This window comes from Ursus maritimus, unplaced genomic scaffold (genome assembly GCF_017311325.1).
Source record: "Ursus maritimus isolate PB19 unplaced genomic scaffold, ASM1731132v1 scaffold_17, whole genome shotgun sequence".
Lineage (NCBI taxonomy): Eukaryota > Metazoa > Chordata > Mammalia > Carnivora > Ursidae > Ursus > Ursus maritimus.
The window spans coordinates 690,708-702,757 of NW_024424119.1; the positions used below are offsets into that span (position 1 = coordinate 690,708).

General features: G+C 36.7%; 1 protein-coding gene across 2 annotated transcripts in view; it reads left to right on the top strand.

The window, feature by feature from the left end:
• The window catches only part of UHRF2 (ubiquitin like with PHD and ring finger domains 2), a 93,427-nt gene that overhangs the window by 58,657 nt on the left and 22,720 nt on the right, over positions 1 to 12,050 (top strand). For both annotated transcript variants that reach the window (XM_040631433.1, XM_040631432.1), the window contains exons 6-8: positions 1,325 to 1,511; positions 9,247 to 9,370; positions 9,685 to 9,792. In XM_040631433.1, the coding sequence (XP_040487367.1) occupies positions 1,325 to 1,511; positions 9,247 to 9,370; positions 9,685 to 9,792 (419 nt within the window). The remainder of the gene's footprint in view (positions 1 to 1,324; positions 1,512 to 9,246; positions 9,371 to 9,684; positions 9,793 to 12,050) is intronic.

A 12,050-nucleotide genomic window follows, 5' to 3' on the forward strand; every position in this document is an offset into this window, starting at 1 on the left:
TAGGCAGTGACCAGTCAGAATGATAGTACTGAAATCTGTGCCTTTTCCCTTCCTCCCCTCTCATTTCTCCAGTATGGTTCCCCATTTCCCTGATATTGCTAGATCAGTTCTGATATGGTAAATTTACTCACAAATGTATTGTGTACATTTGTTAGAAATTCAAAATCTAGAACAATGTTAATTTAAATATAGGGGCTCATGGGTGTCTCAGTTGGTTGGGCAACTGCCTTCGTCTCAGGTCATGATCCTGGAGCCCCAGGATTGAGTCCCACATCGGGCTCCCTGCTCAGGGGGGAATCTGCTTCTCCCTCTGACCCTCCCCCATCTCATGCTCACTCTTTCATTCTCTCTCCCTAAAAAAAAAAAAAAAAAAAATTAAAATATAGGGACTCCCAGGAAGTAATCACTCTAACAATGTATATCATTCTGAACATCTTCCACTGTGTACATAATTCATCTTTGTGTCTTAAAAGTAAAATTCTTCAGTTTCCTTTTTGAATTTCATATACCTGATGACCTCTGTATTATAGTTCTTATAAATTTACCTTATTTTAAATAAAATCTTTCCAACTATTTCTCTTGACATTTAAATTAATTTTTGTATTATGAACATTAAGATTTTTTTGTGTACGTATGTGTATCTTAAAATTTCAAGAAATACTTTGGCAAAAGCTGTTTGGATTTAGATAGGTTGGGGGGCAATAAATGGTACACCTCTTACTTGCCAGAGTTCTGAACCAATTGACAAATAAGATAAAAATCAACTGAATGAGAAATACTTTTTCTATTACTGGTAAAAAGTATGTTGGGGGCATAGCTTGAATGGGAACCAAAATGGGCTTGCTCACTCCATAAAATCAGCCTCCCTCTCCTAGTTTAGCGCACTCAAGGAAAGGTTTAGGTCTGCAGAATACATGGTATTTAATAGTTCCATTTATTAAGTAGTTAGATCCAAACAACTTTGTGCAACAGAATATTGTATTCCCTTGAAATCCTAAGATAACTTATGGTACCCTCGTGAGTTCACTGCATTGCCCCTGGAACTTTGAGTCTGGTCCATACAAATTTTAAAGGCAAGAGTAAGAGTATATGTTACCCTCTTGCATGTAGTGATGTCTGCTGTGCCTGGGCTTCATCCCTGTTATTTTGATAAGTACAGAACGAAGCTCAGGCATTTATTCTTAAAGCCCCACACTTGATTATTCTTTGTGGTTTTTTTCCTATTAAAAAAGCTGTATGCTATTTTCATGTGTTTTTCTTTGTAAGATTCAAAGATGTAAAAATGATCCTAACACTGGGCTTGTTATAATTTTATTCTTAATAGGGAAAAATGATCCTGAATGTGACATTTGTGGTGGAGATCCAAATAAGAAATGTCGTTCTTGCTCCTGTCATATATGTGGTGGAAAACAGGAACCCAACATGCAGCTTCTGTGTGATGAATGTAACATGGCCTATCATATTTACTGCCTGAATCCACCTTTGGATAAGGTCCCTGAAGAGGAGTACTGGTATGATTATCAGGGTTTTGTTGTTGTTGTTGTTGTTGCTGTGTTAAGAATTGAATGTGAAATATGTATTTGAACCACCAAAAGATTTCTGAAGATATATAATGTGTATTAAAGTGCTTAAAATTTTTATAGCCATTGGTTACTTGGCATTGATAACCTTATTTGGTTATTATAAGGGCTTGGGAACCGGTCTCTAGCTCCACTTTTTTGATCCTTGCAGTCCTTCCTCTAATATGGAGTCTGCATTCTTTCAAAAATGCAAATCTGATTGTGTTGACTCCTTTACATCACCCTACAGGGCCTTGCACAATACTTTTTTAGTTGATTTCTCCAGGTGTATTTCTTATTTTTCTTTCATTTTCCCAAATACTCTGTACTCTAGCCAGATTAAATATCTTTCAGCTCCTTAAGTAAGTCTTGTTCTTTCTCTCCTCTGGGCTTTTATGCTTGACACATATTCTCTGAGAAGCATTTTCGTCTTTCTTTAACCTTCAGGATGATATTTATCCTTCAGGTTTTCACTTAACTATGACTTCATCTGGGAAAGCCTTTGTGGGTGGTCCCCTCAACCCCCCAGTTATTCTATTTTTAAAAATTTTTTTGTGCTTTTTAAAAATTGTTTTAAAATTTTTTAAATTTAAATTCAATTAACATATGGTGTATTATTAGTTTCAGGGGTAGAGTTCAGCGATTCATCAGTCTTACATAATACCCAGTGTCCTTACATCATGTGCGCTCCTTAATGTCCATCACCCAGTTACACCATCCACCACCCCTCCAGCAGTCCTCAGTTTGTTTCCTATGATTAAGACTCTCTTATGGCTTGTCTCCCTCTCTGATTCCGTCTTGTTTTATTTTTTCCTCTCTTCTCCTATATGATCCTCTGTTTTGTTTCTTGAATTCCACATGTGAGTGAAATCATGTGATAATTGTCTTTCTCTGATTGACTTTGTTTCGCATAATATCCTCCAGTTTCATCCATGTCGTTGCAAATGGCAAGATTTCTTTTTTTTTTTGATGGCTGAGTAGTATTCCATTGTATATAGATACCACATTTTCTTTGTCCATTCTTCTGTCGATGGACGTCTGGCTCTTTCCTAGTTTGGCTATTCTGGACATTGCTGCTATAAACATTCAGGTGCAAAGTGCCCCTTCATATCACTACATTTGTGTCTTTGGGGTAAATCCCTAGTAGTACAATTGCTGGATCATAGGGTGGTTCTGTTTTTAACTTAGAGGAAGCTCCATACTGTTTTCCAGAGTGGCTACACCAGCTTGTATCCCCACCAACAGTGTAAGAAGGTTCCCCTTTCCCTGCATCCTCGCCAACATCTGTCATTTCCTGCTTGTTAATTTTAGCCATTCTCACTGGTGTGAGGTGGTATCTCATTGTGGTTTTGATTTGTATTTCCCTGATGACAGGTGATGTGGAGCACTTTTTCCTGTGTCTGTTGGCCATTTGTATGTCTTCTTTGGAGAACTCTCTGTTCATGTCTTCTGCCCATTTCTTGATTGGCTTATTTGTTCTTTGGGTATTGAGTTTGATAAGTTCTTTATAGATTTTGGATACTAGTTTTTACCTGATAAGACATTTGCACATATTTTCTCCCATTCTGTCAGTTGTCTTTTGGTTTTGTCGATTGTTTCTCTTGCTGTGAAGCAGCTTTTTATCTTGATGAAGTCCCATTAGTTCATTTTTACTTTTGATTCCCTTGCCTTTGGAGACCTCTCTAAAGAAGTTGCTGCAGCCAGGGTCATATAGGTTGCTGCCTGTGTTCTCCTCTAGACTTTTTTTTAAAGATTGTTATTTATTTATTTGCCAGAGAGAGAGCGTGCAAATGAGCATAAGCAGGGACGCAGCAGGTAGAGGGAAAAGCAGGCTCCTTGCTGGGCTAGGAGCCCCATACAGGACTCAATCCCAGGGCTCTAGGATCATGACCTGAGCCAAAACCAGATGCTTAACTGACTGAGCCACCCAGGCATCCCTCTCCTCTAGGGTTTTGATGGATTCCTGTCTCACATTTCTGTCTTTCATCCATTTTGAGTCTATTTTTGTGTATGGTGTAAGAAAATGGTCCAGTTTCATTCTTCTGCATATGGCTGTCCAATTTTCCCAACACCATTTGTTGAAGAGACTGTCTTTTTTCCATTGGATATTCTTTCCTGCTTCATTGAAGATTAGTTGACCATAGAGTTAAGGGTCTATTTCTGGGTTTTCTATTCTGTTCCATTGATCTATGTGTCTGTTTTTGTGCCAGTACCATACTGTCTTGATGATTACAGCTTTGTAATAGAGCTTGAAGTCAGGCATTGTGATGCCGCCAACTTTGGTTTTCTTTTTCAACATTCCTTTGGCTATTTGGGGCTTTTTCTGCTTCCATACAAATTTTAGGATTATTTGTTCCATCTGTGAAAAATGCTGTTGGTATTTTGACAGGGATTGCAGTGAATGTATAGATTGCTCTACGTAGCATAGACATTTTAACAGTATTTGTTCTTCCAATCCATAAGCATGGAACATTTTTCCATTTTTTTGTCTTCCTCAATTTCTTTCATGAGTGTTCTATCGTTTTCTGAGTACAGATCCTTTTCTTCTTTGGTTAGGTTTATTTCTAGGTATCTATGGCTTTTGGTGCAATTGTAAATGGGATCAACTCCTTAGTTTCTCTTTCTTCTGCCTCATTGTTGGTGTATAGAAATGCAACTGGTTTCTTTGCATTGATTTTATATCCTGCCACTTGGCTGAGTTCCTCTATGAGTCTAGCAATTTGGAGGTTGAGTCTTTTGAGTTTTCCCGAGTATCATGTCATCTGTGAAGAGTGAGAGTTTGACTTCTTTGACGACTTGGATACCTTTTATCCCTTTTTGCTGTCTGATTGCTGAGGCTAGGACTTCTAGTACTATGTTGAATAGCAGTGGTGAGAGTGGGCATCCCTGTTGTGTTCCTGACCTTGGAGGAAAAGCTCTCAGTGTTTCCCCATTGAGAATGATATTTGCTGTGGGCTTTTCATAGATGGCTTTTATGATACTGAGGTATGTACCCTCTCTCCCTACACTGTGGAGAGTTTTCATCAAGAAAGGATGCTGTACTTTGTCAAATGCTTTTTCTGCATCTACTGAGAGGATCATGTTCTTGTTTCCTCTTTTGTTAATGTGATCTATTACGTTGATTGATTGATTGCAGATGTTGAACCACCCTTGCAGCCCAGGAATAAATCCCACTTGGTCGTGGTGAATAATTCTTTTAATGCTCTGTTGGATCCTATTGGCTAGATATAGTTGAGAATTTCTGCATCCATGTTCATCAGGGATATTGCTCTGTAATTCTTCTTTTTGGTGGGGTCTTTGTCTGGTTTCAGAATAAAGGTAATACCTCATAGAAAGAGTTTGGATGTTTTCCTTCCATTTCTATTTTTGGAACAGTTTCAGAAGACTAGGTGTTAATTCTTCTTTAAATGTTTGGTAGAATTCCCCTGGGAAGCCATTCGGCCCTGAACTCCTGTTTGTCGGGAGATTTTTGATTACTGCTTCAATTTCCTTGCTGGCTATGGGTCTGTTCAAGTTTCTCTTTTTCCTGTTTCAGTTTTGGTAGTTTATACATTTCTAGGAATGCTTCCGTTTCTTCCAGATTGTCTAATTTGTTGGCATATAGTTGCTCATAATATGTTCTTATAATTGTTTGTATTTCTTCGGTGTTGGTTGTGATCCTCATCTTTCATTCATGATTTTATTTATTGCAGTCCTTTTTCTTTTCTTTTTGATTAAGTTTGGCCAGGGGCTCCACAGTTATTTTAGATGTGCCTATAGTAGTACTTAATGATTATTAAGTGCTTAATATATGCTAGACACTAACAAAGTGCTTTATATGGATTATTGTATTAATCCTGTGCAGTTAATAAGTAGAACCAGGCACTAGGGTTCAATATACTGATCAAAACCTCTACTACTTCTCTTAAATAGTCATAGCTGCGAAATGAAATCATTAGAAAAAAGACTGGGAAGAACATACTCAAAATAAGAATAAACTTTTTCATGTCATACTAAGAAGTTTTTTCTTCTTAACCTCTGGAGTGTTGCTGGTGTGGAGGGTTAAGCTAAGGAATGTCACACTCGGAAATACAGGCGTACTTCAGAGAGAGTACAGGATCCAGACCATTGCATTAAGTAAATATCACAATAAGGCAAGTCAGATGGATTTTTTTGCTTCCTAGTACATGTAAAAGATACTTTTATGCACTATTTTGTAGTCTATTAAGTGTGCAATAACATTGTTTCTAAAAACATACATACCATAATTTTAAAATACTTAATTGCTAAAAACGCTAGCCATCATCTGAGCTTTCAGCAAGTCTTAATCACTGATTACAAATCACCCTGACAATATAATAATGAAAAAGTTTGAAATATTGCAAGAGTTACCAAAATGGACATAGAGACCGAAACTGAGCAAATGCTGTAGGAAAAATCGCACCAATGGACTTGCTCGACACTGTGTTGCCACAGGTCTTAAGTTTGTAAAAAAAAAAAAAAAAAAAAAAGACAGTATCTGTGAAGTTCCATAAAATGATGTGTGCCCGTAATAACATCACAATTGGGTAGATGATATTATTGTGAAGAATAGATTGTTTTCCATTGCTTTGGCCTCTCCCCACCTGTTGGGAATCAGGTTGTTATTGTATTACCACAGAGGCTATATGGGTGGGAGAAGCAAAGGGATCTAACTTCTTCCTTTTACCCGCTCCCTCTCCCTTGCATGGTCACAAACTGAATTTTACCATCTATAAACAGTAATTGTATTTCCTCTAAAGTCTCATATATTTTTCTTCCCTTTTGTTTCTGTGGAGGGTAGTTCCTGCTTCTCTAAAATACAAACCCTTCTACCTGCTCTCATAGTTCCATAACCCTTTGCCTTTTTAGGAACTTCACTCCTATAGTTAATTCTCAAATTGCCATTACCAGGTCATTCTCATTAGTATCCTGGAATCTGTTCATTCTTCCAAATGCACACAACCCCTTCGATTGATCCCATTTCTTTCCTTCCTTTATGGCAAAGCTTCTGAAGAGCTATCTGGGATGATTTCCATTTCCTCTTGTCCTTTTCATACTTCAGCTCTCCAGTTGGACTTTGCTTCCCACAACTCCACTATATGTTAGGGTCAAAGACACGTTCCATGTTGCCACATCCAGTGGTCACTTCTAAGTCCTCTCCTTACTTGTACTTCTCAGCCGTCTGTCTTTACAGATTGTGTGATACCATATGACCTAATTTTCATCATACCTCACTTGGCCTTTCCTTCATCTGTTTGTTTTCTCATATCTATCAGATTTAAGAGTTTTCCAGAGCACTACTCACTTGCTTTTTGCTTTCATGCTTGCTTCCTAGATGACCTCATCTGATCATGAGACTTTAAATACCAAGCTAATGGTTCTAAATTTTCAGTATATTTGTACCTAATCTTCCCTGGGTTCTATATTCCTGTATTCATTCAACTGTTTACGTGATGGACATCACAAAATCAGTCCAAGTGGAAATCGTGATTTCCATAAACACGCCCCCTAAAATCCTGCTCCTCTCCCAGTCTTCAGTAAATGCTACAGTCACCTGCTTGTTCAGGCTGAGGAGCTAAACTTCCTCTTTGATTCCCTCTTTGCCCTCCTTAGATATTCTATATCCTCGTCAGTCCTCCATAATCTTTCTCTGCTCTTACTCTTGTCTAAACTAATGTCACTTCCCTGAACTGTATAATAAACGCCTAACTAGTCTCCTTGCTTTCACATCACTATCCTTCTCCCATAGCAGCAGAATGATCTTACTAAATCCTGAATCAGATTACTCATCTATTTAAAATCCCCTAGTGTTTTCCTGTTGCACTTAGATGGCATGTGCTTAGGTTTTATTCTGACCTGGCCCTGCCTGCTCTATAACCTTATTGCTTATCTCTGGGCAGTTTATTTTGCTAAACTTCAGATCTACCCACCTTTATGTTTTTTAAGGCATACCACTCCTTCTTGTGCCTCAGGACTTGTATACTTAATGTCTTTTTGCCCAGAATGCATTCCCTGGCTTCATAGGACTGACTCCTTTGGTCTCAGCTGGAATATTACCTCAAAAACTACACTATCTAAAGACACAATTTCTAATCCCTCTTAATACCCATGTAACCCTGATGTATTTCCTTTATAGAACTTGCCAACTTCTGAAATTGTTTCATTGTATGTACTAGTTTTCTTTACTCTGTACAAACATTTTGATCATATTTATCCCCAGCACCAAAATAGTGCCTCGTATATCTTTTCTATTTCTCCAAATCATGTTGTTCACATATTTAACCTCTGAACTCATTTTCTCACCAGAAATAGTATCTGCTTTGCCACTAAGATCTCTGAAAAATATAGTTTTAAAAGGTTAGCACATTGGGTAAAATCCAGTCTTAGAAAAAATTAATTTTTGGAAGCCTCCTGATTTCCCAATTAGAAAGGATTTTACTTGATAGTATTTATTGCTTTCTCCTACATTTAAATTTTTGCCTTGATTTTGCATCTATGTATCACAACCTAAGTGATTTTCTGAGTCAGAGACTGAATTACATTTCTCTTTCCTCCAATACTAAATAAAATATCTTATAATTAAGCAGTCAGACTTAACTGGTGGGCGTGGATGTCTTTTTTTTCTCTATAGACTATATGGAATAATTATGAAATGGAACGTATAGGCACATTTAATATTAATGGAGGGAGTGACCAGTTGATCTTCAGGATATCCCTCAAGTTTGCATTCCTTGGTGATGTAGGAACAGCCTCATCTGATTCTATAGACATATTTATACTTCGCTTTTTAGGAATGATTTAAGGTAGCTTATAATGATACGCAAGTTATAGTAGGTTGACCAACTGCAAATAGGCTAAAGGACAAAAAATATAGAGAATTAAAACAGAACCTGAGGATAAAGTTAATACAAACAAGCATCCTTGGATCCTGTATATTAGCTGTGATAGAGTATACATTTTTGACTTTGAGAGTTTTAATAACCAGTTTAGATGGGGATGTAACCAATTCAGTTGTATACTTGAACATTCAGTCTAGGATCATCTATTCTTGCTACTTCTGTTTAATAATAGGAACTTCAAATGAATAAATTCCATTCTCTGGGTTAGTGATAAGATCAGAGTTCATGGGCAGTTGGTTAAGCATCTGCCTTAGGCTCAGGTCAGTGGCTCAGTTGATTAAGCATCTGCCTTAGGCTCAGGTCATGATCCCCGGGTCCTGGGATTGAGTCTTGCATCGGGCTCCCTGCTCAGTGGACAGTCTGCTTCTCCCTCTGCTCCTAACTCCCCACTTCCAACTTGTGCTGACTCTCTTTCTCACAAAAATAAATAAATAAAATCTTAAAAAAAAAAAAAAATCAGAGTACATGGTGCCATTTGAATTGGACAGCTTTGTCTGGCCTTTGAACTGAATTTGAGATTTTATGATTATAATCCTTTACGTTCTTTAAAGGAGTGATAAGGTTTTGGTTTTGGTTCTTTTTTCCTGCTAGCTTAACCATGTAAATACTCTTATTTAAATATTTTAATATTTTAATATTTTCACATTTAAATATTTTAATATTTAAATGCCAGCTGAAGAGCTATAATATACACCAAATATTACATCTTAAAACTTGTTCTGACCTAGAAAGGCCATTCTGTTACTGGCTTTAATATGGTATTATCAAAATTCCTTTTTCTTTTAAAGGTATTGTCCTTCCTGTAAAACTGATTCCAGTGAAGTTGTAAAGGCTGGTGAAAGACTCAAGATGAGTAAAAAGAAAGCAAAGATGCCATCAGCTAGTACTGAAAGCCGGAGAGACTGGGGCAGGGTAAAGAAGAAAGTCTCCTTTTCTTCTGAGCTATAACGTTTATGACTGTAATGCAAGTTATAACATTTCAATACCAACAGTAGTGGTGATACAAATTATATTTTCCATAGCAGAAATATTAACAAATAACTATATTATTTAATTATATAATTGTTACTTTGTTGTAACTGCTAGCTATATGTTAATGAAATCACATAAATTATATATTGTTAATCATATAGTTAGGTTTCTATTTTATTCTCATTTTATGGGAATTAAGGGCTTTAAGATTTGACATAACCAGTTTCTTAAGTAGCTTGTTCGTTGACTTATAGGGAATGGCCTGTGTTGGTCGCACTAGAGAATGTACTATTGTTCCTTCTAATCATTATGGACCTATTCCTGGGATTCCTGTTGGATCAACATGGAGATTTAGAGTTCAGGTATGTTTTAAATTGGCTTTGTTGAAAGGGTAAAGTTGGATATAGGTAAAATTGTAGCAATGCCAGCTTCTGTTGATTAAAAGTGGACTAACCTAGGTTTCTTCATATGGCATTCAGTTGTTAGAATGAAAGATTCTCTATAGGATGGGTAGACTCTTCCCCATAGCTTAATACAGAGGACCATACATCATGGAATTAGGCATCAGCTATGCCTTTTCATCACTTTGTTTTGCTATTCTGATAGTTAACATTATTGTTAAGCTTTCTAGAGAATTTTTCTTGCTGAGAATTTAATATTTGCAGTATTAAATTTTTCTTCTTTAAAATATTTGGTAAGTTCTCATTTAATATCATTGAAGTCCAAGAAAGCTCACTTCAGGTGTTTTGTTTGGGGTTTATCTCCCTGAATAAGTTGGTCAGAGGAAGTGCCCAGATACCCAAGGATAAGATTACTTCTCTTTTCCTCTTGAAGGCTCTATTGTATTCATTTCTAACTTCTTTTTTAGAATGGTAATTTTATGATTATAGGGAACTTAAAAGTTATTCATCTTATTTTCTGTTTCTCAGAGACAACTACCTTAAAGTTTTAGTTGTTTCTCCTAGGTTTACCTTATTTCTAAATAGCATGTTTCTACTGCTTTTGTCTTCATATTTTAGTTTATTAATTTCTTTCAATGGAAGAGGAGCATTTAGTTTAACACAGTCTGTATCTTCCCATCCTTGCTATGGTTATATTATAATTTTGGCTAAATCCGTATGCGTGTTTTATGACTTTAGATCTTTAAATACAGTAAAAAAAAAATACTACAAATAAATACAGTGTAACATTATAAATACAATAAAAAGTACACTTAGTATATGTTTAATTGCCTTGTGTTTTTTTTGTTTGCCTCATTTTTTGGGGTATACCTGTCACTAATTTATTCCCAAATTCTAAAAGCCCTATTAATACGGTCTCAGATGAGTTTAAGGTTGTTGGCCTGAGCTCTACAAGGATGGATTTGCCATTTAGGAAGTGGGGAAGAGTCAGATTTATTTTCATCAGGATTGGTGAAGTTGGGAATCAAGTGGTCCTGTCTTCTGGAGTACCTGGTGTTTTCAAGACCTAAACTCAGGTTCTGATGCCTTTATTAGCTTCTCATTGACTTCTAACGTGTGTCTTTCCCTACCTCGATATGCAGGCTTGGATTTCAGCTTCTTTTACTCTAAGAACAATTATATGATAAACAAATGAATTCTAATATTTCTCTCAGGGAGTTTGAAGTACACAATGTGACACTGTTCCAGTGAGCCAAAATTGAAGATACATGGGAAGAAGCAGTAGGCCATTGAAGTAGTAGAATCGCATGAGTAAATTTAACAAATTGGACAGCAAGTTTGGGTAACATTGAGTAGTTCTGGCTCAAACATATATGCTCTATGAAGGAGAAGCTGGAGATAAGAATTAAGGTGGGGAGCCAGATTGAGACTCAAGGGTGATATGTAATACTTGGGGCTTGATATACAATATGGCCATTTAATGTATTTTAAGCAGATTTGTTCTTAAAAGTATTGCTCTGTTTGTGATGGGTAGAATCGGGTTTAAAGAGAAAAACTGGAGGCAGTGAGAAAGGATGTTTATAGCATTCATGAGTCAAACTAAGATTATAGCAGTTGAAGTAGAAAAAGATGTGTTTGAGAGATCTAGGAGATAGATCAAATTTATTTATGACCAAAATGGGTTTGAAGAATAGAGGAGGAGAATGAGGCTAAAATGACTCTTGCCTGGGGTGCCTGGGCTCCTCATTCGGTTGAGCATCCTACTCTTGATTTTGGCTCAGGTCATGATCTCAGGGTCATGAGATTCTCTCTCTCCCTCCCTCCCCCCCTCCATTTGTATACACCCTGTCTCTCAAAAAAAAAAAAAAAAGAATAAAATGACTCTTGCCTTTTAGATGTGGCTAGGGAGCAGTGCAATAATTAAAGAGAAAAAATGAGATAGGCAGGGATCTGGACCACTGATAAAGAAATTCTGTTTTACCGAAGTTGAGCTATAATGACAAGTAGACATAAAATGATATTTAATAATTCTTTTGAAACTTAGAATTATAGGTCTGAGCAGTTTTAAGGTCACCAGCTTAGTACCTAAGGGATATATATAGTTGGGAAGAAATAAAGTTGGTGAGCAAAAGATAGAACTCTGGGTGACATTCAGTTCTTAGTTGGAGGCTTTTAGGGTCCAATAATACATGTGAAAGCATTTTGTAAATATAACTTGA